The 23,404-nt window shown below is 43.4% G+C and overlaps 2 protein-coding genes across 5 annotated transcripts in view; one reads left to right on the forward strand and one right to left on the reverse strand.

Annotated features, from left to right (window-relative positions):
* The first annotated feature begins 1,019 nt into the window (after positions 1–1,019).
* Positions 1,020–16,312, forward strand: scamp1 (secretory carrier membrane protein 1). Of its 3 annotated transcripts, XR_002197839.3 has the most exons (10): positions 1,020–1,253; positions 4,722–4,799; positions 5,288–5,398; positions 6,685–6,796; positions 7,122–7,250; positions 11,662–11,821; positions 11,957–12,058; positions 12,332–12,449; positions 12,668–12,949; positions 13,081–16,312. XR_002197839.3 is itself a non-coding variant. In XM_020053582.3 (9 exons), the coding sequence occupies exons 1-9, from the start codon at positions 1,197–1,199 to the stop codon at positions 12,815–12,817; spliced, it is 1,017 nt and encodes a 338-aa protein (XP_019909141.1). In that variant the 5' UTR covers positions 1,020–1,196; the 3' UTR covers positions 12,818–16,312. The 3 variants fall into 3 exon arrangements, 2 of the variants coding, with proteins under 2 accessions (XP_019909141.1, XP_019909142.1); XM_020053582.3 differs by having other exon boundaries at positions 12,668–16,312; XM_020053583.3 differs by lacking the exon at positions 1,020–1,253 and adding an exon at positions 3,537–3,816 and having other exon boundaries at positions 12,668–16,312.
* A 1,915-nt stretch (positions 16,313–18,227) lies between these two features.
* lhfpl2a (LHFPL tetraspan subfamily member 2a) overlaps positions 18,228–23,404 on the reverse strand; it is a 38,805-nt gene continuing 33,628 nt past the window's right edge. For both annotated transcript variants that reach the window (XM_010878106.4, XM_010878107.4), the window contains one exon: positions 18,228–19,555. In XM_010878106.4, coding sequence (XP_010876408.1) covers positions 19,299–19,555 — 257 coding nt within the window. In that variant the 3' untranslated portion in view covers positions 18,228–19,298. The remainder of the gene's footprint in view (positions 19,556–23,404) is intronic.

The raw sequence follows: 23,404 nt of genomic DNA on the forward strand, positions 1-23,404 counted from the left end.
AGAAACACTACAGGCAATACTTAACATAATAAATACATGTGATGAGATTGGTAACTGCATAATATACTTATACCAACCTAATCTGTGCACTTCTCAGAAGAATTCAGGCCTATTTTCTTCAGGATTGCATGTGTCATTCTTCTTACTCTGTTAACATTTTCTTCTCCTCCAATCTTTCTCCTCTTTTCTTCACTTGTCTTCTTTCCTTTCCATTTCACTCTTCTACACTCTCCTTCCTTCACTCTTTTTACTCCCTTAATTCTTCCTTCACACTCTCTCCTTCCTCCAATCTTTAATTTCATTTTTGTTTTTAATCTCAAAAACATTGTTTGGAATAATAAATTGGAAGGATCTGTACTCATATCTTTAACTTTCCTCTATCTCCTTCACTCTTCATCCTGTCCAGTCTTCCTCTTCACTCTCTACGCTAACATAACTACAGTAGCTAGTATCTCACAAGATTGAAACCTGTCGTTTGTGGTGATGTTGTGGATTCACTTGCCACTTGCGATCTTTTTGCGTGCTAGTATTGAGTAGAAGAGTTATGCTGCTATAGCGAGGGAGCCCCCTCTGCCAAAACAAGCACAACGCGATTGAGACGTCAACCGGTAGACTCTACAGCCCGGCCTTTTCGTCCACGTAAAATATTATTTATCTTTGGTGTTTTTAACACACAGTTGAAAACGTGGACATTTTCCGGGGACCGCTCCAGCTGGGGACAGGTGACCAAAAACAGTGACTTGTCCCTGGAAAATGGAATGCAGATGTCAACTTCTTGCAGACCAAGGGGTCGTTGTAGGGTGATGGTTAGAGTGGGCCTTATGGACAGAGACTAATCATGTGTTTAGGGTTTATTGGCAGACTTAGATCTATTTATTTTTCTATATTTTGGATACCTTTCAATACCCCCTTCCCCTATACAGTAGGTGGCGGTATATATGCTCCTAAACGTTGCAAATACAAATATAAAGGAGAAGTAGAATTAATTATCTGATCAGTGATTGATAATCACAGGAGCAAGCTAGGCGGTATCGGGCGGTATTCCAAACGCCGACATCACTTCCGAAATCCTGCCATTTTGCTGCTGAGGCTCAAAGCAAGCGGAGTTGCTGCTGGCTGCTGTTGTGTTAGAGTACAGTTGTTTATATTTTATAGCCCCTTCACTTATTAATAATTGAAGACATCGTCAAAATACAATGTCAGATTTCGACCACAACCCGTTTGCGGATCCTGAATTCAATAACCCCTTTCAAGTAAGTGAAATGACTCACCAGTATGTCATTTGGCTATGCTAATCGGTTAGCATGCTAAGTCAGTTCAGTTGGATAGCTACGTAATGAAGCTACAGCTAAGTACAGTCAGGAGCTAACTACCTTTCTGGTTATGGATGTTTCGTGAGATGCCTATATAGAATACTGTTAGCTTCCTAGCTAGCGATAGCCGTCACACGTCGTTTTCAGCAGTAGCAGTAATGTAAATTAGCTAGCTAAGAGACGACGGTTTTCATGCGATGACGTTAGCTGTTTTTGTGTCAGTTTTGGCCAGTACCTTGCTAGGTTGTTAGCTGCAGAGTAAGTTAGCTAGTTTTACTTCTCACCCATCCTTTATGTTGCGTCTTGGCACCTGAAGTGTTTTTGATATGTGTCAATATATGTCAATGCCAGAAAAAAATCACACATTCAACCTAGACTTACTCAGATCTAGACAGTAATGGAGCTGGCTGATGTTCAATTATATACTCCACAATTTATTAGCCAAATCATGTGAGTTTTTCAATTAGAACTCCGCGGCACTGAGGCTGTATAGCATGTAGCCTACATGACAATTATGACAGGTGGACATTGCTGCGGTATAGACAAACAGACTAGTTTCTTGTACAGTGAACTCTACGGCACTAAAGTTATAAGAATTAAAATGAAATATACTCAGTCAAAACATTCTGAGACAGAATACATAATCTGGCCAAAGTTCTCATACATTTGTATAGGACTGGTGTGCACATAAGATAATAGAGCATGGGATATTATCGTTGATATAAAATGTATATGGATTGTAATTAGTGTCAGCACAGTATATCTAGATGCACAGAAATGGATCAAGTGTGTGTGTGTGTGTGTGTGTGTGTGTGTGTGTGTGTGTGTGTGTGTGTGTGTGTGTGTTGGACAGTGCAGTTATTGTGTTTGGAGGTGTCTCGATGTGATGAGTTGGATGTTCTATATGAGACAGATGGCCAGTTGCTGAGGGCTACAATATGGGTAACAGACATACAATGCAGTTTATCCCTGGGAGGTGAAGACTCTATGCTTGATACATAAAGCTTGATAAGGATAGGCTGGGAGATGTTCTTGTGTGTTGATCCTGGGGTTTTGTAAAGGGGAAGTGAATAGGAGTGTGACTCCTTTTGTTACTAGTGGCTCTGGGAATCTGAATCTCTCTCTTAGGAAGTGTTCATTAATTCAGTCTGTTGTCTTGGATTCGAGGGCAGGCCACATTGTGAATAACAGGTGAAGTACTATTTTCTAGCCAAGATCATCTGTTTGTCAATGTGACAGGATGGCTGCATTCATTTGATGTTCTGCTGTCAGGATGTCAACTCACATTCTGCCGAAATGCATGTCAGGATCAAAGCCTTTACACACTAACTTTGAAGTCCTGACACACAAGGGGAAACGAGCACAGCGTTTCACAGTGACAGTGCACATCCTGCTAGGTTGTCTATGTTGAAAATCATTGTACTTTTAAACACCTTTTACCTTCAGTTCTACTAAAATTCCCTTCTGCAAAATTGGCATTGTTTCACTCCTGTGAAATTGGCATGTCTTTCCCTACCAAAAGACTGAAAGGAAAAAGTGTTTGGACAATGGACAGACAGCGATATGAGGTTCTGTCTTGGAAGCGATGCATAAATAATGTTCTTTCTTTCCAACTTCTCCCATCTCTTGCACCAAAGCATCAGAACAGAATATCTGAGACCACTGTTGGTTATGCTATTGTTAGTTGGCTCCCAGTTTTAGCCTGGAGCCTCATGCTCTGCAACTCTGAGCTCTTAAATAGTTCATTAAATCATATGGTGCTGTCGTGGTGACAGCTGGTGAGAACGGAGGCCTATTATTGGATGCTTTCCCCTGACTTTGTGCTCTTTCCTGTTTGGTTTATCAAATCCATTGCTTTCATGAAACTGTTCTACCAAGCAAACCTCTGATAAATAACAGTTTTTTTTGCAGTATCTGTGTCACGGTGAGAGAACACACACCAATGTTGTTGTGTCAACGTTGTGAGGAAGTCATTGTTGCTGTGTCAGTAGTGGTAGCCTGTGGGGATTTTTCTCAGCCGCAGAGGAACAGGCCTAGCCCTTCTAGTGGCGCTGAGGTGGTTTTGTAGTGTTCCACATGATCCAACAGTGAATCATTGCCTAAATCTGCATGGCACGGTGGCTGTCACAAGCAGTATCCTATCCCATAGTTGTTGAACGCTGGGTATCGGGCATTGAGTCAGGGCTGTATTAAAGATTAATCACAATGCAGCCTGCAATATTGATGCCGTGCCTGTCCTCGGGATAAGGGGCCGCCTGCCTTGGTTCCACGCTGACATGCGACTCAGTGAGAACAGATCCTCAACCAGAGGGACAGGTGGAGGCTTGGACTGGGACAGCCTGACGGATACTGAGCCGTACCAGGTCCAACTGGCTATACTTGAGTGGACTTCGCCGCGCCGGACCGCAGAAGACAGCACAGGGCTATTATACTGGATTTACTGGCTAGGTCTTGGGACTGGAGTGCTATTCCCATTTACGCTGTGCGAGTGAATCCTGTCATGGTAAGCTGCCTGTTCTAATGCTCCTTAAACATGCAAACGCACGCAAACACACTCGCATAATAGCAAGGATAGGCTACAGCAAAGAACACCTCGCTGCCTGTTTCGGAGCTGCACGCCCATGTATGCATAGTGGACGCCCTGGTCAAACAAGGCAGCGGTCCTGAGAGCTGGGCCAACAGCCTACCACACACCACTGTCTGAACAACTGGCCGTGTTCTAATGGACCCAAACCAACCAGGAATCGGCATAGCCTCACTAAAGGTGGATGAAATGGAATGATTAGCCTAGACCTTCTATGTGTCTACGCTACGGCAGCGTGCCAACGGCAGCGCAGTCCTCTTATTCCAGTCTTTGTCTCAGTAAAGGAAGGCGTTCTCTTCTCTCCTCCAACTATTTATAGCAGTCAGTGGTGGGGAAATGATTGGAATCAAGCTGCCTTTGCTAGTTTTGAATTAAAGCCCAGAGTTGATTTTGAATGGAGGTCTGCTTTTAGTGTCTCTCTAGTCGTGTATCTGGATGCATTGTTTTATTCATATGAGAAGTACTTTGGTTTGTCATTTTCCCATTTGAAAACCTCTGAGGCCAGGTTTGGTATATGAGGCTGGGTGGTGAACTGGTCTTCATTGAACTGGTCAAAGGACACTTTATATGTATATTAGGCTGGCATGCACCACAGCCGGAGCCCTGCAGGTCACACTAGAGTGGCATTAGAGTTAATTAATTACCAGGCCATGCAGTGTGCAGGCTAGGCCATTTTGCACCCTGTTATTAAGATGTGGATAAGTACACAGGAGTGCTGTTTGTCCAAGAATTTTCCCTTCCTGCTTCAGGTAATTTACTGTATTACTCTATGAAGACCGGATCTTTATTTCCCAACCTTCTCTTTCTTTGCTGTCTTATCTCAGGATCCGTCGGTGACACAAGTAACACAGACGGTTCCTCCTGGGTTAGAGGAGTACAACCCCTTCACAGACGCCAAGTCGGTAAGTATGGCACTGCACACGGTGTTGAGGAGAGAGTGAATGAGGATTATTGATGGCCTGAACATAGAAACACTGACAGTGTGGATGGTAACCTCGCTACTGATTAGTGTTGTTATTACCGTCTCTCACATCAAAGGAATTTTGTCCCACTCCTCCTTACAGAACTGCTTTAACTCTGTGACATTTTGTCACAATTTCAACCTAATTGTGAACAGACCTGAAATTCAAAAAAACAACCAAATGTTGCCGAGTTGAAGCAAATAATTTTCCATGTTAGAGTTTTGCATTAACAGTTTCAGTTCTGGAAGCATAGTTAAAACTCGCTGAAGCAGTGTCTAGGTTGGCCCCTATACCATCTAAGGACTCCTTAGTTTTGACCTGGGCTACATGTGGTTTGGATGTAAATGAGTGCCCTGCACTGGGAACAGAGTGTCATTTGGCACCAGACAAGTGTATGGTTGTTAACAGGCGTTGCCATTTCCTCCCAGGTACCCCCTGGCACGGCACCTAAATTACCACCCCCCACCACCAACACCCAACCAGCCATCATGAAGCCTACTGAAGAACCGCCTGCATACTCACAACCTCAACAGACACAGGTACACACACACTGTACGCTACGTTTTCCTGAAAGGTTTATCCATGCATGGATTCTACAACAGCACCCCTGTCACTTGGGAATGTATATTACCATGGAAACACCAGGGATGACTTCACTTGATCACAGAGAGGAGAGGGACACAACACTGATGACCGGGTTTTTTAAAGGTTTTCTATGTTTAGGCGTTCCCACTTGGAGATTGAAAGTTGGCATTGAAAAGCCATGTTCTTAGTTGCCTCTCCGATGCCCTGTATTCCTGCTCCATCAGTTATTAGTAGTTAATGTTGCCTCAGTATGGCGGCTTGTGTTGTCACGCACCTGTGTTGTGAACACTCTCACAACATTAGCAAAGCCTGCATGTAGATTATAGGTTTGTAAATGAAGCAGAGTGTTAATTATTGACACTCAGATGGGGAGGTGGAGACAACTACACAGTCGTCACTGACACACACACACATTTTTATTATCCTTCTGGGAACCTAATAAAATGATACTTTTTTTGGTCTCTGTCCCTGACTAGTGACGCGTGGTCAGTCCAATGCTAAACTCTTCTTTGAGATAATGCTTAACTGTCAATCCAATCAGTGGAACATTTCCATGTGTGCTGAATTCAAAATGAAAGGAGGTTTGTCAGGCTATGGTGTTGAATGGGCAGTGTGGCCTTTCTTTTATTACCTGTCGTTAATATTGTCTTTGACGTAGCCCACATCATTGGCCAGCAGCTGTTCCCCTGTCCTATACAGGAAATAATGACATATTCATGACACTTTTTGAACATAAACGTTTCATGAATAATATATTGAATGGGGTCCCCTGAGTGGCGCTGGGTTTGAGGTCACTGACTGACCGTACAGCTGGATCATTGCGGCCAGATGTTCCGGCGGCATCCAGGTGTTCAGACAGCATACTGTGAATTTCCCCGGGGTCCAGTATCGGCCGGTGCTCGTCAGTAGTGTCGTAAGGGGGGGGACGTTGGACAGGGCAGCTTGTCTCGTTGCGCCTTAGCAACTACCTGTGGTAGGTCGGGCACCTGTGAGCTCAGGAAGGTTTGTTAGCTTTCTCCAGGTTTACTAGATTAAACCTCCTGGTTAAGTAAGGCGAGATGCACTTCGTAGGGAACCTTTTCCGATCGTCAACCCTGACGTACCTACTGTGCAGCTCTCATGAGGCAGGGACACAACTGTGGACTGGACATGATTTTGGGTATTTCAATATTATTTGAGGAATCGTAATAAAATTGCTCTTTGAAAAAGCGAGGCATGGATTGATTGTGTGTGTGTGTAGGAGCAAGTGCGTGCAGCTACAGAGCTGCTGAAGAGGCAGGAGGAGCTGGAGAGGAAGGCAGCAGAGCTAGACCGCCGGGAGAGAGAGATGCAATCCCTCAACACATCAGGAGGTTTGCATCAACCATCACAATGATCGCCATACTAAAACCCTGTTCCTGATCATCACCACAGTGGGAAGGAACAGACAACATTTGTTTGTTTTCAAATATGTGTTGTGAAGAGAAAAAACGGAACAAATCCCAATACAGTCAGATGCATCTTGATTTTGGTGGCAATGTTACTTACTAAACAATCAACACGGTTATTCAAACATAAATGCAACACTCAACACAAAAATTACCTAAGATTTCAACTGGGACATTTCATTCCAACAGGACCTAACAGTCTTCTGCCATTTCTGCACAATCATTCAGGCAAGTGCCTTTTCTCTCTCAGGTAGGAAGAACAACTGGCCTCCTCTCCCAGAGAAGTTCCCAGTAGGCCCCTGTTTCTACCATGACATCACCGTGGACATCCCTGTAGAGTTCCAGAAGACTGTCAAGATCATGTATTACATCTGGATGTGTGAGTTAGTGACTTTACTGAATGTTACCCATCCTGCTTTGCTCTCAGGTCACCCCTCCCCCCAAACTGCCTGCATTTCTCAAAAAGGGCTTTTGAAATTATAATTCCCAGCAGTCTCTTTGACAGTCTCACTGGCCAAACAGTCTGTTAAAGATGAAAAGACCATAGAAAAGCTGTTCAGAGTAGCACATGAATGCAGCATGTATTAGATATGGGCCAAAGGCACAGCATGGAATTCACATGGTTAGGTCATGTGGTTGGTTATGTGGCTGGGTCAGGTGACTGGGGCTCTCTCTTCAGCTCGCTCTCTTCTACACACACTCTCTCTTGTGCTCACTCAAGCTCTTTCTCTCTCTCTCCTGCTTGCTAGTGCACTCACTCTCTCTCTCGCTCGCCACACATTGTGTATTCTTCCCATGCTCACAGAGTGTGTTAGATTCCTCAGTATGGTGCAGAATCCTGCAACTGTATATGACTCACTATAACATATACCACAAGTCCCTAGACATCCAGATCTGTGTCATCATAGCCCCAGGCAGAGGTCTGTTCACGGTCACAGTGATTCATTTGTCTGTGTATCCTTCCCATGTTAGGGTTGGCCAGTACCCACACCTCATACCTTCATCCAGGATATCTGGTCACATTGTGCCAACTAACATGAGGAAGAGCAGTGTATCATCCTGTCAGCTGTCTGTGTGTACGAGTGAGCCGAGGGGCGGGGCACAATCTGAGGGGAGGAGACGAAGCGCAGAACGTATCCTAAGACTGACGTCTGAAACACGGCAGAATGCTAAAACTGAAATGCGGTCCTTCATCAGTTTAGCTCACAGTTTCCCAATCCTGGTCCTGGGGACCCAAAGGCTTGCATGTTCTTGTTTGTAACCCTACCACTCTCACAATTGATTGATCAATTGTAATCAACCTATGATCAAGTCTTTAATTTGAATCAGGTGTGTGAATGCTAGGGCAAAAACAAAAATGTGCTACCCTTTGGGTCGTCAAGACCAGGATTGGGAAACAGTGGTTTAGCTAACTAGCAAGTTAAACCAAACCAGTTCACTGAGCGTAGGTGATTTGACCCTGGGGAACTACTAACATAACTATGTTTTTTAAATGTTTCTGTATGTCTTTGAAATAATGTGATCTGCTTTGTGCTACAGCATTGGATTTTTATGTTGATGCATTTAATAATTATATTGTGGCCACAGAATTGAAAACTATCATCCGGCTCCAAATGCACCCTAAATGTCTGCCTGCACATTAGGGATGTGCATTGGACCATATTTTACTATCCGAAAAGTATGTTATTCGAATAGTATTCGGTTAACCGGAATACATATTTTTTTTAAACTACCGATACCACATGAGCGCTACTACATAACGCGCGAAGGACAGGGTGTTTTCATGTCTGTCGGCTCAATTACCCTTCGTGTGACAAAAAAGCGACTGCGTGTATTGCGGAAGCCGTGTGGTTGACACGCAAAACTACATAACTAGAAGACAATATTAATCAACACACAACATTGAGATTATTGGATGGAAGAGTCTAGAGAAGCTAGTTAGCTAAGCTAGTCAGCTATATGCTATTTGTTTAACTCACCGTTTCCTGCAATCAACCGCCTTTCGATTCTATCCATGAACGCTATGAACTTCACATAGCGTTTTGTGGCCAAATGTTTTTTTCCGGAGGTAACATGAATTCAGTAAATATATTCCATCTTCCCTTTAATTAGTTAACTTTCATCCACTTGCTAACAGTAGGTTAAGAAGTATATATTGCCTTATTCTGACTGACTAAGCCACACCACACACTTACCGCTTTGATTGAGGAACGTAAACAACAAAAACGCGTGAAGGAGCGACTTTAAACGTTATACAAAAAAAATAAAATTATCATCATATTGGAATTTTGAAAGTTTTTAGAAAAATAACATTCAAGTCTATTTATTTCAACCAAAAAAATACATATACGTAAAAATGGGGGTTAATTGAACACACACAAGTATTCCAATACTAAATCCGTTTCGGGTTTTCGAATATTCTACTCTCCGTGCCCATCCCTGCTGTACATCGGTCTGTATCCTGGACCAGGCTCCTGAGTGTGTTAGAAGTAGCCCTCTTTATCCTGTTCCTCACACACTGTTCTTCATTAGTATGACATGGTGGGCGACTGGGATGTCACGCACTTAAACTAAACTGCTTTACCTAGCTTTGTTATATACAGTACTTGTATGTTGCTCTGAATACCAACATGTTCTAAATCCTGTCCTGGGGACCAAAGTTCAGCAGAGTTTAGTTTTTGCCCTTGCATTACACAGCTGACTCAGCGGATTTCAAGCTTTGATTTTAATCTTGGTGTGTAATGCTAAGGCTGACACCTGAAATTCATAGAGAATCACTGGTCTTATCCCTTTGATGCACAAGCTATGCAAACCCTTTTTAATGCACAACATGGGTAAAAAATGACCCGTATTCATTCTCTGTTATTTCATGCATGGCTGTGTGTTTCTTTGCTCTATCTTTTGAAATAAATGTATTTAATCATACTCTTGGGAGAACAAGTATTTGATACACTACCGATTTTGCAGGTATTCCTACTTACAAAGCATGTAGAGGTCTCTAATTTGTATCATAGGTACACTTCAACTGTGATCAAATACTTATGTCATGCAATAAAATGCATATTAATTACTTAAAAATCATACAATGTGATTTTCTGGTTTTCTGTTTTAGATTCCGTCACTCAGAGTTGAAGAGTACCTATGATAAAAATTACAGACTAAGTGGGAAAACCTGCAAAATCGGCAGTGTATCAAATACTTGTTATAATAATATTACAAAAAGCAAGTTTTTGATTACCACTAATCATTATTTTTTTCCTTTCTTACGTTATGAAAAAAATAGTTTTTGTATTATTACATCAACTTTACAAATGACCCAAGTATGCAAGTGTGATTATAACCATAAAGACATACTATAATAATGTTTTAATTTATTTTAACAGTGATTTGGACCAAAGAATAATACTGTAAATATTGTGACCAAATAACAGACAATTAAATAGTTTAAATAAAATCACATGGGTGCAGCACAAATTGCCATCTCAGTGCTACCGTGCCTCACAAATGACAACGATATGTTTGTTATCCTTGTACACAGGCCTGATGAACTGGGAACACCAGCTTCTGACTTTTCTGTCTTTGGCAGCTTGGCAGATCTTGCACCTCTTCCTCTTCGCTTGTCCCTCCAGTCTGATGTCTTCCTATGGCTGGGTGGTGGCTGTGTTTTGTTTTTTGATCCCACTTCTTCCCATTGCCTCTGTAATATGCTTTTGGAGGTGTGAGGTGCGCTCCATGTGCCTCTTCATATGTGGAATGACAAGCTCTTTGCCCAGCTCCTTAATGAACAGCCACCATGCATTGGTCATACCCCCATGTAATCAGGGGGTTGTGCAGAGAAGTTGGTGTAGGCATTGAGGGGGGCAACATCCAGCACATTGTACCAGAGCACCATGGGCCACCTCTGTGTTCTCCGCTTACATGTGTAAGTGCGAACCATCTGATCCTGTGTCCACTCCTCCTTTTGTTTTGTTCTTGTACTGGATCACTTCTGGTTTCTTCTTCATACTGTTGTCATCCACAGCTTTGTCATCATGCGTGGTGCTCAGGAGGACAACATACTTTCCCTTCTTCGGCACAAAGCTCACCAGGTTCATGTTGCTATTTAATCAAACTTCTGAGCAATTCAACTATTCTACAGCAATTCAATTACATTTGGATGGCTTCATGACAGGCGGTATGTCCGGCTTGTTCTAGCGAAGAGTCCCCACAATGGTCAAGTTATTCTTAAGGATCTTCTCAACAAGAGGGACAGTGGTGAAGTTGTCCATTGTGATGTTGCGACCTGTGATATGATTTATGAATAGTTGTCCGTAGTAAATGTTTCTAATTGCAAACATTTACAAATATCAAAAGTTCCTATCAAATTCCTTACTGAATACATATGGGTAATTTCTTACCCATATGGCTAAAGGATATGTAGAAATCATGTATGTAGAAGACATTAAATGAATATCTAATACTATAATAGATTTTTCTCAAAACTATAGCAACGAAACATTATATAAAATAACATAGGGAATGAAAATACGTCATTTTTGACCCATGTTGTGCATTAGAAGGGTAATGATACAAAAAAGATTTTTATTCAAAAAGTAAGAAATGAAAACAACTCTTTGTGCTGATCAAAAACAAGTTAATTGAGGAATACCTGGAATACTGAATGAAGAAATGTATTTTTTGCAAAGATATAGAGAATAAAAACTCAGTCGGGTCACTTTTGACCCATGTTGTGCATCAAATTAATGACCCAAATGTGTAAACTCATTTGTGTCGTTGTCCTTCCCCTCCAGTCCACACGGGGACACTGTTCGCCAACATGTTTGGCTGTCTGGCCTGGTTCTGTGTGGATGCGACTAGGGGCATAGACTTTGGCCTGTCCATGCTCTGGTTCATGATCTTCACCCCCTGCTCCTTTGTCTGCTGGTACAGACCCCTCTATGGAGCCTTCAGGTGGGTAGGCAAGCAGCGTGCATGTCCGCACGCATGCACTCTCACATACGCAAACACACCCGTGCACTTAACACATGAACACAAAGAGGAATGTCTTCTAGTGATCATTGAACGCCTCTCTACCTCTCTGTCCAGGAGTGACAGCTCTTTCCGTTTCTTCGTGTTCTTCTTCGTCTACATCTGTCAGTTTGGCGTTCACGTCATGCAGTCCATCGGAATCTCCGGCTGGGGTGCCAGGTGAGGACAGGAAGCTGTCACGACCTTAACAGGAAATAGAACAGCCACAAAGTTCTCTGAGAATTAACCTGCATCGAGTCCTGAGAGAAACTTTAGTCATTTTCAGCCTAGCTTCTATCTGTCACCAGACATTGACCTCCCTGTGCATTTTCTGCTCGGTCAGGTTGTCTGAGAATATACCCAGGGTCTGGTTTTAACACCATGTACATAGAAACGCATGAACGTGTCGTCTCCCCCTTTAACTGGCTGTGTGGATGTCCTTTGGTCCTGTAGTGGCTGGATCTCAGCTCTGACCGGTCTGAATAAGAGCATCCCTGTTGGGATCATCATGATCCTCATCGCTGCGCTCTTCACCGCCCTGGCTGTCATGTCCCTCATCATGTTTAAAAAGGTACGCGCACACACACACACACACACACACACACACACACACACACACACACACATGCACACACAACCCTCCGTATTAGATGTGTTTGAGAGTCTGAGACAAAACACCCATGTGTCAGAGGAACATTGGGTGTTTCCAGACTCCATCAGATGGTCTCCTCCTCTCTCACCTTTCTCTGCTGTTCCCCTTTGACCTCCTCTGCTGTCTCCTCGTCTTAGGTCCATGCTATGTACCGCACTACAGGGGCTAGTTTTGAGAAGGCCCAGGCTGAGTTTGCTACCGGCGTCATGTCCAACAAGACGGTACAGACGGCTGCAGCCACCGCCGCCTCCAACGCCGCCAGCGGAGCCTTCAAGCAGCAGATCTGATTGGCCCTCAGAGCCCCCTGGAGCCTGCTCTCTTTCTTCTCTCCATCCAATCCAAGCCCCCCGAGCTAGCTCGCGCTTCCCTCCCTCCTGTACTAGCTCTGCTCACATGGCTCGGATAACACCTAGAATGTGGTGAGAGCTGATGGCGTAGTGGATGGACGTAGATGTGAGAGCCTGCTGTCTGATTGGTTTTATGTCTCAATGAAGATGTTCTGTCTGTAGAATCCTGAGGTTGATGACATTACAGTCTGATTCCTCTGTAGGTCACTTCATTCTGCACGGCACTGCCCCAGCTCGGTGAAGTTTGCTTATTGTAGACCTTTCCTTTGGTCTTGAAGTGAAATCTCCATCCGTCCTGGGCACCTGGCCATGCAAAACAAACATGTCTCTATCTGCAAATGTGACCAACGCCCATCTTCTACCAAGCCCCGCCTTTCTTTTCCTCTAGGCTGTAACCCCGCCCCCTCCAGTGACTTTATTAATGCACTTCTGTGTGATCCCACAGCCCCTAAGTAATGTCACTCTTCAAGTGTTAGCAAATATTCCTTTAACGTTGTGTGTGTGTGTTCATTTTTGTGTGTTTCTATTTTACGGTTCATGTGGAGGACTCAAGGTTGTTCGTTCTTTTTCTCACTAGTTTTGAAGCGTTGTAAGTCACTTTACTCCCTCTGAATTCTTGTACCAAGTCACCTTAATGCAACAAGACTTTTAGCTATCATTCTGCTACCTATTTAATTATTGTATTTAGCAAATCACTGTATTTAGCAAAGTACCGATCAAATGTTTAACACTCCTGAACACCAAGTCAGAGGTCTGGATGCAGTGACGCTCCTGTTTCTTCCCTAACAATAGAAGTCGTTGTCCAGGCAGGTAGGACATTTAGGACTACAAAAATATACATTTTTGGGGCTTTTTATTTTTTTTGTGGACAGATTTTGCGGCAGGTTAACCAGCAAGTGAACCGTCTTGCCTCGTCAGTGGTTAGTTTTCCGGCCATCTGTCCTCCTGTGGGGAGAACGGGCAGTATTCATGATGAATGCTGCTCATTGCACACTATTGTCTTCTGATTGATCACATCTGGATTCATTCATCTAAAGATTAGAGGTTTAACACTATAGAAAACTAAACACTGAATTCTAATCTGGATTATGGTTAGTGTTGTCTTGGTTCTTCTCGTAACTGTCGTTTTCCCCACTTTGTTGCGTAAGTATTCAGCCTTGTTTTCTTGGGTAAAACATTGCAATATTCTTTTCATCATTCTGGTTAGCGACTCCGGTGTAGATTAGACCTTGTTGGTTAGTGTCTTGCTGAAAGGTGACTGTCTTCCACTGTAGCAGGTTCTGTGAGGATTTGGCATCCCATTTGAATTTTATCTGAAAAACTCACCAGTCTTTGCTGATGTCATGCATACCCATCCCATGATCTGGCAACCACCGTGATTGAAAATAACCAGGCATTTGTAGTAATGTGGATTTTTGGTCAAACTTATATTCAAGGCGAAGGGTGTATTCCATAGACCTTTTTCAGTATATGTTTAGTGCCTTGTTGCATATAAGATGCATGTTTTGGAGACACAGTAGTGAGTTCACACATTCTGTACTGATTTATGTATGAGTGGTTTATGTATGAGCGGTTTAATACATCCTATATGGTATATTTATGTGACCATGCCTAAATGTCTTATTTTATTGTTAAGAATCACTGACATTGTTTATGAGACTTTCAAACAAAAAACTCCCAATTTTTATATTTGAATCACGGACCTTTGAGATCTGGTGTGTGTGAGAGACCAAGGAAGTGGTTGTCATTTTAACATAGATGTACATATTTCACAATTTGGGTTTTCTTGAGACCAATTTGATCCCTGAAATAATATAAGCATGCCCAAACAAATGTGTTGAATACTTATTAAATAATTATTTTTTTGGTTATTTATTGTTTATTAATTTTGTGAAAGGGTAGAAGACACTAACATTTTCTGAATGAAATCCACTGCAATCACATTAATGCAACATGTTCTTCTGACTGTAGTTTTTCTACCGTCCTACTGCAGTAAATTGAATTATAGCCTTTTGATAAAATCTTTCAGCATCTAAATACCTTCTGAACGAAGAACCATATGGTGATGATCTCGCAGTCAGCCTCCATCGTTTGCCCTGTTCTCTTGCTGAATTTCATGTAGGCACTTTTAAGACACAGCCACGTCTGTGTAAATATCCACTTCACATCCAATAGCCCACTATGCTAGACCTTCAGACCTGCACAGATGGATGGGTCCTAGCTAAGCTATATGCTAATTGACTCCAAGAAAATAGCTAGCAATTCTTTAGTCTTGTTTCCCACTGAATATATCACATTGACAGTTAGTACTACTCAGGATCATATCAAGATATACTGGTCTCTATATGTGCATGACGAAGCTCGCAGATCAGTTTGATAATACTCTTGTCTTGGCCTGTGTATTATATAGGGGTGGACGGTGTGCGTGCGTGTGTGTGGGAACTAATCCACAAGGAGAGTTGTGTCTAAAGTTGATGCTATGCATTAAACTGTCAAAGTCCATTCTGCAAACATTTGTTCAGATAGGTGAAATCTCCCAGTAATATCATTGGTCTACACTGTATGAATGAATAGATGCTGTTAGCTTGAGTATTAATTATTTTGTCCATTGAATGATTGATGCAACAGAGACATCCCCAGTATTTGTGTTATGGCTAGTTTGTGTCTTCCCCTCAGTGAGATGGGCATTTCCATTCATTTGAACTTGTTTAGACTGAAACTAAACATGCCTGTTGTTCAGTGTGTCAAAGTACGGTTGGAGATGTTAGTTGGTTGACCTGAACACTGAGCAGGGTAGAGTTAGGATTACATCTTCCTCACTTCCTTTTCTGTGGCCACACTATATCCGTTGGGTTTTCTGCTTTGGTTTAGCCTCTCTCCTTTTTTTTCTTTTTTTTTTTTTATACTTTTCTGCTTTCCTTTTTAGATGAATAATGATTTTTCTCGCTCTTTATGCGTTTGTGTCTTGAAAATTAGTGTATGTGCTGAGCTGCTTGAAGTTGTTCTTCCTCTTTTGAAAATCTGAATGAATAGCAACTGAATGTTCCTGTTAATAATTTGTTGGCTTGAAAACAGTGGAGAGAAAAAAAGCATTAACTGCAAAATTTGACCGTAGGTGGAACTAAGCGATGTGAACTGTGTGTTTTGAGATGTGGCTTTAATTTGTACTTTTTAATCAACTACAAAAGAAAACACTGAGAATAAATATGAAAATGGTCTTGTTAATCTCTGAAAATGGGATAAGTTATTTAAAAAAAAAAAAAAGAAAACAAACCAGACTAAGGGATGTTTGTATATTTTGAAAAGTTTGACAGTCTGCTGGTGTTCTGAATTTCACTGTACTGTATAGAACCTCTCTGGTCTCTCCTTCAAGTCGCATGTTGATTTGAGTTTTGTATATTTATTGTATTAACACAATAAAAATTGTAAAGTGAACTCTTTTCTGAAGGGTATTTTCTGGTAAGATTTTCAAAGCTGTGTTATAAGATGCTGACCAGCAGGGGTCAGTGGAAGCCAAGGGAATTGGAGGCTGTTGATCAAAACACCAAGCTACTGTACGGAGGGCTTTTTCATGACTTTCAAAGACAGGGGACTGGGATGGAGAGAGGCAGTGTTTACACAGTCAGAACAATTTGGATAATGTATGATATCTTGACAAATGACATCAGATCTTTTTCATAACTAATCTCATTGCACAAAATAATTTCTTTGGCACAAATATTTGTGCAGTTTTTGTTGAGGCTGGGTCACAAACCTGGTTCGATTTGTGATTACTTTTCCTCGTTGCAAATGTGATTTGTCTATGTTTGACATGCTGTCATAATTTAGCAGTTTTTGTGACGGATGCAACTGCAATTTGAGAACCAACTATTTGGACTTTATTAGCTGCCTCATGTTGCTTTGAAAACTCAACTCAAATATCAAAGTGGTAATTGTCAGACCTCTCTTACAGCTGACACATGTTCTGCTAATTGGCAATAAACCTGATGTGACCTCTGCAGTTGCATTTTTAATTGTGACTTCGTTACTTAAAAGTAACAGTCCTTTTCCATGTGGTGTTTCAGTTATCATTTTCCACCCTTTATCAACGCTCAGTGGCCGGTTTGTTGGGTTCCCAGATATAGACGACTGCTTAATGACCCAGTCAAGTGGCATGTCTTGCTAAGCAGACGATGAAGCATTTAGTTACTGTTACTTTGAGTGTCCCCGTCCTCCTGGGTAAATTTCACTCAACACGAGTGTCAAGTATTACTTGGGATGGGAGGCAATGAGCTGTTTGCTGCATGAATGTACTGCCTTCTAATATGTAGGAACTTTAAGAAGCCATTTCAATAGCATGGACATACCTTGTAGAATCCATGCCTCAAAAATAATTGTCTGTTCTGGAGGTGATACTAGATGGGTGAATCCAATAACTGTCTACTAAATACACACACATGGATCCCCTCTCACAGAGCTCCTCTGCTGACCACTCGGGCTAAAACCTCTTATTTGGGAAAAGTGTGTGCGCTGTTGACCTGTGTGTTTGTGTGCAAGTTGTTTTCTGGTTCCAATCTGTGTCTGTCTTTCTCCAGTTCTTAGTTCTGATGTAACTGCCAGTGGCATTTCTAAACCTTCTCGTCCTAAACCACACGTCCTGGCCTACAGTACTGCGTCAGCCACACACTGGGGTCAAGGGTTACCTGGTGTTCCACTCATTATGGCGTAATGAGGCCGAGTTGGCATCACAACACAGAGTTGTATAACAGTTATCAGGTTCCCTCCCAGTGGGACGCAGTCTGAAAGCATTGACTCACTCTCCCCAACTCTCCCTTTGTCTCAGCCAGTAGAAGTTAAAGCTGGGCTCACTTTCTGACAGTAGACCAGGGGCTTCTAGGCTCTACTGCAGCCCTATGGATTTGTTAAGTGACATGGAAACACTGTCCAATCTGGAAGTCATCAACTGCTGTGTTTAGTTAAAACTGTGTGTGGCGAAGGGGGGTTCACTGTGCTCCACACAGGAAGGTTCTGGATGACTCCCACACACAGCGGCCTGAGTTAGAGCTGCTGATAGTGGGTGACAGGAAGCTAGGAGATTTAGGGAAGGAGGTTTGTCATTGGTCTGTATTTCTAAGTGCCACATCTGAAACACCAAGGATACACACTATGATATTAGTAGTTCTGGATCATATGGAAAAACTAATCACACATTCACTAGAAACGTAACCCCACGACACCCTTCGTCCCAAACCGTCTTCCCACCCTGCCCAATCTCCCTCCCTCTCCCCTGCCCCCCATCGTCCCTCACGCTTTCTCTACTAGATTACATAGCAATTCAGAGTAACCGGAGAAAAACTCAGGCCAGACCGTCTTCATTTTCATTCTGTTTTTATTGGTTTGGCAGAGAGAGACTGAGGAAATACTGGCCCTCCCTTGGTGTCAAAGGAACAAGGCTCCTCCCTGAAACCAGACACTAATAGAAATAGTTGTGTCATTGTCCCAAGTCCTTGTGCAGATTATAGGAGGTCTACTGAGGACCTAAAGAGACCAGGCCAGGGTCATCGGAGCCAGGGGTCCGGGCAAAATTACCTCAATATCTGAAAATGGAGGCAAGCACAGTCTCTCACACACAATAAAAAAAGACCCACACAGCCCATCTCTCTTAGCTAGCCCACGCGGTCTGTGTGACTCGTGGCAGCTCTCTCAACATTACATTTCAAAGGTCCAAGAAGACATACATTGGTCGTTTGACCGGACAGTACATTCTGTAAGCTTTAAGGACATCATGATTCCATGTTGGGCCATGTCTGTGAGTAGTTTACTTAACTGAGTAGTGGTTCCCTTGCAGAGTTACTCACACCTGGCTTAAGTTGGACTTGGTAGAAGTTACCTCTAACTACTGGTTCAGGGTCAGACACTGTGTTATCTTCCTCTTAGATCTGGATTTGATTCGGTGTTGTGTTCCCAGATCCATAGTAAGGCAACTTTTTCCTGGCGTTTTTAGTTACAACAGAAGATTAGCACCAGGTGGGCTGGTATTTTCGTGGTGACCTTATCACACCAGCATTCAAGGCAAGAATGACATCATTTAAAACGCAGCCCGAACAAAGCTGAGAGGACCACCATTCTCAGAGCATCATCACTATGTACAGTATATACACACATATTTACAATGCACACATCCAGGTGTCAGCGTAGCTGCTACTGGCACACCTCAGAAATAATAAACACAAAACAACAGACAGCACCACTGGTGGCACAAACAGGTCCTACACTGAAATCACTGGAACGCTTGGCACTGTAGATTTGTCCCACATAAACAACAAAACAATACAGGGTCTAAAGTCAAATATCAGAGTCATTCGTAGTGGTAAACATTACAGGGGCCATCTGATTGATTGAAGTGGGGGGGGGTTGACCTCCTTCTCCCTCCTAGTTCGTCTCAGAGCAGACAGATGAGACTTTTGCCCTCCTCTATCTCCTCCTGCACCTTGTCCGAGGACGTGGCGATCTCGGCCTGGGCGGAGAACACAGCACAGACGAAGGTGAGCACGGTGCCGCCCATGGCTGTGTAGAAAGCCCAGCCCATGGTGCATAGTCCGGCCCGGTAGGGGGAGGCGTCCTGACCACAGTACAGCTGCACCTTGTCTGAACCCCAGCCTGCAGGGTACAGCATCAGACCCAGGATCAGAAACAGACCTGGACCAGGGAGGGAGAAAGACGCACCGTCAGATTATCAGCAACAATACACATTGGTTACATGAAGGGGCAGACGAATCAGCCACCACTGGAACCTGACTGACTGCAATGTTTGAGAGGCTGCAGAGAAGACTAGAATAATGACAACAGCACATTCCCTGGAATCAAAACATTTCCTGTTTCAATAACACATTAGCATTCAGATTTCCCATCGTTATTTTGTGATTTCCTTTGCAATCTTTTTCAAGTGGGACTTTTATTCCAGCCTGGCCAGTATCAACTTGAATTGCTTTGCAGCAGCAAAAAAAAAAAAAAAAACATACCTTTCTTTCCACAAACGCCACACCAATTGAAGACCATGCTGTTAGCTCTAGACCCAATGAGTGACCTCGGGTTACAGCAACTCAACAACAGGAACAAGTAGCCAAAAGGGTTTCCCCCCCAAGTCACTGAACTGACCACAACTAACTCTGTCTCAGTTTCCTGCCTCTGTGAAGGATTGAGCCACTTCTAACAACACTCAGATTAGATTATCTAAAGAAGAACCTAACACAGGCCTGGTCACAAGTAGCATGAGAAAATACACCCAACATCAAATTTCTCCCAGTAGTTGGGAAACTTCCAGCCCCTATAGTGTCAGAGTTCAACATCTCTGTCCAAATACAGGCCCACAGGTTACCGTCCTCCACAATGACCTGATAAGAAATGACAGTGACACTGTTTGTGGTTGAAGTGTTGGCACCCACCTAAAACTACAATCATAAGTCTACTACAGTTGACTGGGAGCTCTGTTACCAGAATTACAAAGATGAATAGTCAATGTCTACTAGAGTAATACTGGATGTCTATTAGGGGTCCAGACTGCGGGTTTCAAGAACTACAATATGTCTCCAGGCACAATACTACAGTAAGGCCACTAGTCCATTGACTTCAAGGCCTCCGCATGCTCCTCCTACTCCCTCCTCCCTGCTTTACTCCCATGGGAGAGGAACAATCAGGCATCTCAGGAGGAAACAGAATAATAAAATTTTAAATAAAAGGAAAGATGTGAGAGAGGGAGAGAGGAGCCATGAAAGGCCTCTCTCTAACAGACCATCCCCAGAACCCCCCCCATGTTTCTGCGCCGTTCTCTGGCTTCATCCGGAGATGAAAAACAAAAACAGCACTGCCGACACAAACCTCTCTCCATCGTTCTGAGTGCAGAACAATATCATATTAAACACGGAAATGAAAAAGTAGGTCACAAATTCTTTCCACATGTTGCTTTGTTGCCTTGATGGCCAGATCAGCTCTGGTGACCAACTGCAGGGATGGTTCCAATTCCACAACCCGCAACACACACACACACACACACACACCTTAACTTAATATCCTACTGCACCTCAGCTGGCTATTTTCATAATGAATGGGAATAAAGTGCCTGTTTTTAGCATTCTGTTTAGCATATTAACCATTGGTGTGCAGTATCAGGGGCTGTATATTAACCATTGGTGTGCAGTATCAGGGGCTGTATATTAACCATTGGTGTGCAGTATTAGAGCCTTATATTAATCATTGGTGTGCAGTATCAGGGCCTGTATATTAATCATTGGTGTGCAGTATCAGGGCCTGTATATTAACCATTGGTGTGCAGTATCAGTGCCTGTATATTAACCATTGGTCCGCAGTATCAGGGCCTGTATATTAACCATTGGTCCGCAGTATCAGGGCCTGTATATTAACCATTGGTGTGCAGTATCAGGGCCTGTATATTAACCATTGGTGTGCAGTATCAGGGCCTGTATATTAACCATTGGTGTGCAATATCAGGGCCTATATATTAACCATTGGTGTGCAGTATCAGGGCCTGTATATTAACCATTGGTGTGCAGTATCAGGGGCTGTATATTAACCATTGGTGTGCAGTATTAGAGCCTTATATTAATCATTGGTGTGCAGTATCAGGGCCTGTATATTAACCATTGGTGTGCAGTATCAGGGCCTGTATATTAACCATTGGTGTGCAGTATCAGGGCCTGTATATTAACCATTGGTGTGCAGTATCAGTGCCTGTATATTAACCATTGGTCCGCAGTATCAGGGCCTGTATATTAACCATTGGTCCGCAGTATCAGGGCCTGTATATTAACCATTGGTGTGCAGTATCAGGGCCTGTATATTAACCATTGGTGTGCAGTATCAGGGCCTGTATATTAACCATTGGTGTGCAGTATCAGGGCCTGTATATTAACCATTGGTGTGCAATATCAGGGCCTATATATTAACCATTGGTGTGCAGTATCAGGGCCTGTATATTAACCATTGGTGTGCAGTATCAGTGCCTGTATATTAACCATTGGTGTGCAGTATCAGGGCCTGTATATTAACCATTGGTGTGCAGTATCAGTGCCTGTATATTAACCATTGGTGTGCAGTATCAGTGCCTGTATATTAACATTTGTTCTTTGTTCTTATGTGCCGTTGAGGTTGAGTTTTGGCTCTGGAGCTGACAATTAACCACAATAATTATGGACAATAACAGAGCTAACAGGGGTCTCCAACCTTTGAGTAAGAGAGCTACTAATTTGATGTTGTGAGACAATTTCTTTTTGCTTTCAACCAAGCACATTCTTCACTCCCCTACAACTTTTCTCTAGGTCCTTACTGTACCAGAAAATGCACTGCACCACATTTTCTGTCAATATACCTGGGTATATAAATGACTAGTCTAAACAAGCCCTGTTTTCACAGTGGTATTCTTTTGATTGACTTATATTACAAATACTCATACAGAAAAACTAAATGGCAGAAAATTTCAACATCATCTCATCTCCCATCTCATCTTCATCCACTTATCTGTATCGGGTCGCGGGGGCAGCAGCTCCAGCAGGGGACCCCAAACTCCCCCTTCCCGAGCCACATTTGCCAGCTCTGACTGGGGGATCCCCAGGCGTTCCCAGGCCAGTGTCGAAATATAATCTCTCCACCTGGTCTTGGGCCTACCCCGAGGTCTCCTCCCAGCTGGACGTGCCTGGAACACCTCCCTAGGGAGACGTCCTGGGGGCATCCTTACCAGATGCCCGAACCACCTCAACTGGCTCCTTTCGACGCAAAGGAGCAGCGGCTCTACTCCGAGTTCCTCACGGATGGCTGAGCTTCTCACCCTATCCCTAAGGGAGAAGCCAGCCACACTTCTGAGAAAACCCATTTCAGCCGCTTGTACTCGCGATCTTTTTCTTTCGGTCATGACCCAGCCGTCATGACCATAGGTGAGGCTAGGGAGAAAAATTGACCGGTATATCGAGAGCTTTGCCTTCCGGCTCAGCTCTCTTTTCATCACAACGGATGCAATGCAATACCGCCCCAGCTGCTCCGTTTCTCCGGCCAATCTCCCGCTCCATTGTCCCCTCACTCGCGAACAAAACTCCTTTACTTGGGGTAACGCCTCATTCCCTACCCGGAGAAGGGACTCCATCGGTGTCCTGCTGAGAACCATGGCCTCAGATTTAGAGGTGCTAATCCTCATCCCAACCGCTTCGCACTCGGCTGCGAACCGGTCCAGTGAGTGCTGAAGGTCACAGACCGATGATACCATCAGGACCACATAATCCGCAAAAAGCAGCGATGAGATCCTCAGGATACCGAACTGCAACCCCTCCCCACACCAACTACGCCTCGATATCCTGTCCATAAAAGTTACAAACAGGATTGGTGACAAAGCGCAGCCCTGGCGGAGGCCAACCCCCACCTGGAACGAGTCCGACTTACTACCCAGAACCCGAACACAGCTCTCACTTGGGACGTACAGGTATTGGATAGCCCTCAAAAGGGACAAAAATTTCAACATCAAATCAGAATAAAAATGTAGGT

Source organism: Esox lucius, chromosome 14 (assembly GCF_011004845.1).
Source record: "Esox lucius isolate fEsoLuc1 chromosome 14, fEsoLuc1.pri, whole genome shotgun sequence".
NCBI lineage: Eukaryota > Metazoa > Chordata > Actinopteri > Esociformes > Esocidae > Esox > Esox lucius.

Coding starts and splice junctions, on each gene's coding strand:
- scamp1 (XM_020053582.3), top strand. CDS start 1,197: ATGTCAGATTTCGACCACAACCCGTTTGCGGATCCTGAATTCAATAAC. Junction 1,254..4,721: donor AATTCAATAACCCCTTTCAA/GTAAGTGAAATG, acceptor GTCTTATCTCAG/GATCCGTCGGTGACACAAGT. Junction 6,797..7,121: donor ATCCCTCAACACATCAGGAG/GTTTGCATCAAC, acceptor TTTCTCTCTCAG/GTAGGAAGAACAACTGGCCT.